Source organism: Choloepus didactylus, chromosome 4 (assembly GCF_015220235.1).
Source record: "Choloepus didactylus isolate mChoDid1 chromosome 4, mChoDid1.pri, whole genome shotgun sequence".
NCBI lineage: Eukaryota > Metazoa > Chordata > Mammalia > Pilosa > Megalonychidae > Choloepus > Choloepus didactylus.
Window position 1 is genome coordinate 438287 of NC_051310.1, and position 2445 is coordinate 440731.

The following is a 2445-nucleotide window of genomic DNA, read 5'->3' on the forward strand; positions in this document are numbered from 1 at the left end:
ACAGCATCCTCTGCTCTGTGCCCTTCCCAGAGGGGGCCTCAGTCTCTGAGCAGCTATGTCCTCCTCATCTGCTCTGTGGTGTCAGGAGGAGAGAGGCCACATACTGCAGTTTGATCACAGAAAGAAATTCTGGAGGAAGACACACAGAAGAGGGCTTCTGTGATCTTCAGAGGTTGTTAAACACTATAGTGGGTCTCTGTAACTTCACTTAGATCCCAAAAGGGACCATCGAGACGTTCCCCATCCAAACGCTGCCAGGTCCACATGACGGAGGGCACAGCCCCGTGGCTGCAGCCTCTCTGGGTCACTAGTTCCCTCCTTCCCCCGCAGCTCACAAACATGTTTGAGCCCCACCCCCCTTAACACCCCCAGACCTTCCCCTAAGCACCCCCTGCCAGACCACCAAGACCCTCTTTCCTCAGTGGTTCTGTTCAACTCTCCCTGCATTCACTGTGCCCTTGCCCTGAACTTGACCCGCACATAGTTGCAGAAGGACCTGGCTGTCTCCTGAGAAGCTCACAAACTGTTAGGGACATTTAAAAATGTAACAAAATGCAAGTGTAAGGATACCTTTGACATTGTCTTGTGAACCTCAGAGCTATTACCTAGCAGCTGAGGCTGGTACTTCTCTCCACGAATGGGTTTGAATGTGCCACATTCTCATTTTTTACTTTGTAGTATCAGGAATTGCGTGTTGTACTGCCAGGAATTAATGCAAATATCTATGTATTTAAGCTCCCTCATTTTTTATATGTGAAATGGTTTATAGGCCCCCTATTGATGCTGGTGTATCAAGAACATCTTCTAGAGCACATGTATTTAATTAGGAGATGCTGTGTGTCAATTGATTTCATTTTTGCTTTCCAATGTACAATGTACAATGTAAAATATCATGATAATTTGGAAATTTAACTTTTCCCTAGCCAGGCTTTATCTTAAGCAATGTAACTACAGTTTCTCTGCTAACAATGTAAAGACTTTGTTGAGAGCTGTCCTGACATCCTTGTTCCTTAGTGTGTAGATGAGAGGGTTCAACATTGGGCTCACTGTGGAATAAAGCACAGCCATGACCTTCCCCATCTCTGGGGAGTAGCTGGAGCCTGGGGTCAGGTACGTGTAGATGACCGTAGTGTAGTACATGGTGACCACAGTGAGGTGGGAGGAGCAGGTGGAGAAGGCTCGCCGCTTCCCCTCGGCTGTGCGAATCTTCAGGATGGTGGAGATGATGAAGCCGTAGGACACCATGGTGAGCAGGAAATTCAACACTGCATAGAAGATGTCAGCCATTATTGTCATTATATCATTCAAATATGTGGAGTAACAGGAGAGCAGCGACACAGGGGGGATCTCGCAGAAAAAGTGATCTATCACATTGGGCCCACAGAAAGTCAGCCGTAACAGCAGAACAATGTTGACTCCTGCACCCAGTATGCTGATGCCCCACACAGCTCCAGCCAGAGCTGCACACACCTGGGGGCCCATCATGGAGCCATAGTGCAGGGGCTGGCAGATGGCCACGTAGCAATCATAGGCCATGGCAGTGAAGAGAAGCACCTCCGCTGCAACGGACCATGACAGGAAGTACATCTGGATAATGCAGCCCCCATAGGAGATGGTCCTTTCCTCTGCCACCAGAATCTCAAGCATCTTAGGCAAAACAGTGCATGCACAGAAAACATCAAAAACAGCCAAGTTGACCAGGAAAAAGTACTTGGGGGTATGGAGCCCAGGGCTGAAGCTGATGGCCATCACGATGAAGGAGTTGCCACAGAGGGCCGTGGTGTGAAGGCGAGGAAGAGGATGAAGAAGAGAACCTGGAGCTGTGGTGTTTCTGAGAAACCCTGCAGGATGAATTCTGTCACCAGTGTTTGGTTACTCATGGCCATTGACTAGTCTGGTCAGACTTTGTTGATCTATGGTCAAGCTACAAAAACGTTTTTTAATAAGTGGTCAATACAGGTAGGTCATGACTTTCATGTGACTGGTTCTCCCCAGATTTAAAGTCATTACATGCAACAATCACCCACTAACAATGGTTACCAAGAAACATTGTTGTGAGGTTAGGGTGGGCAGAAGTAATTAGCCTTCTCTCAAAGCCTCTGCCATTTCTTGTAGGCTTCTCCTATTCTATCCATTCTCATTTCATCTTTACTTCATCCTCATCCATTCTTCCATTCTGCTGTCTTCCCTTCCTCCCACACTCTCCCTTCTTCCATTTTCCCTTCTCTTATCCTCCCTTCCAAGCAAAATCCCATCATTCAGTGACCACCTTCTGACATGCATTGTTGTCCTATCCACCTCTCTCCACACCACAGTGTTGATATTCCCAGCATGTGAACTCAGTGAGTCATGTTCTGGCTCAGGCCGGGCATGCTCTGCCCTGCTGGGGAGTGGAAGGCCACAGGCTCCAGTGAGGCCCTAAAGTGTGGTCCTCATTGGTTGCCA

The 2445-nt window shown here is 48.1% G+C and overlaps 1 protein-coding gene across 1 annotated transcript; it reads right to left on the minus strand.

Moving 5' to 3' along the window:
- Positions 1-948: 948 nt before the first annotated feature.
- On the minus strand, positions 949-1886 carry LOC119530948 (olfactory receptor 13A1-like). The gene is given in 2 exon segments (XM_037831605.1): positions 949-1782; positions 1785-1886. Coding segments are annotated over 2 exon segments (936 nt in total).
- Positions 1887-2445: the final 559 nt, after the last annotated feature.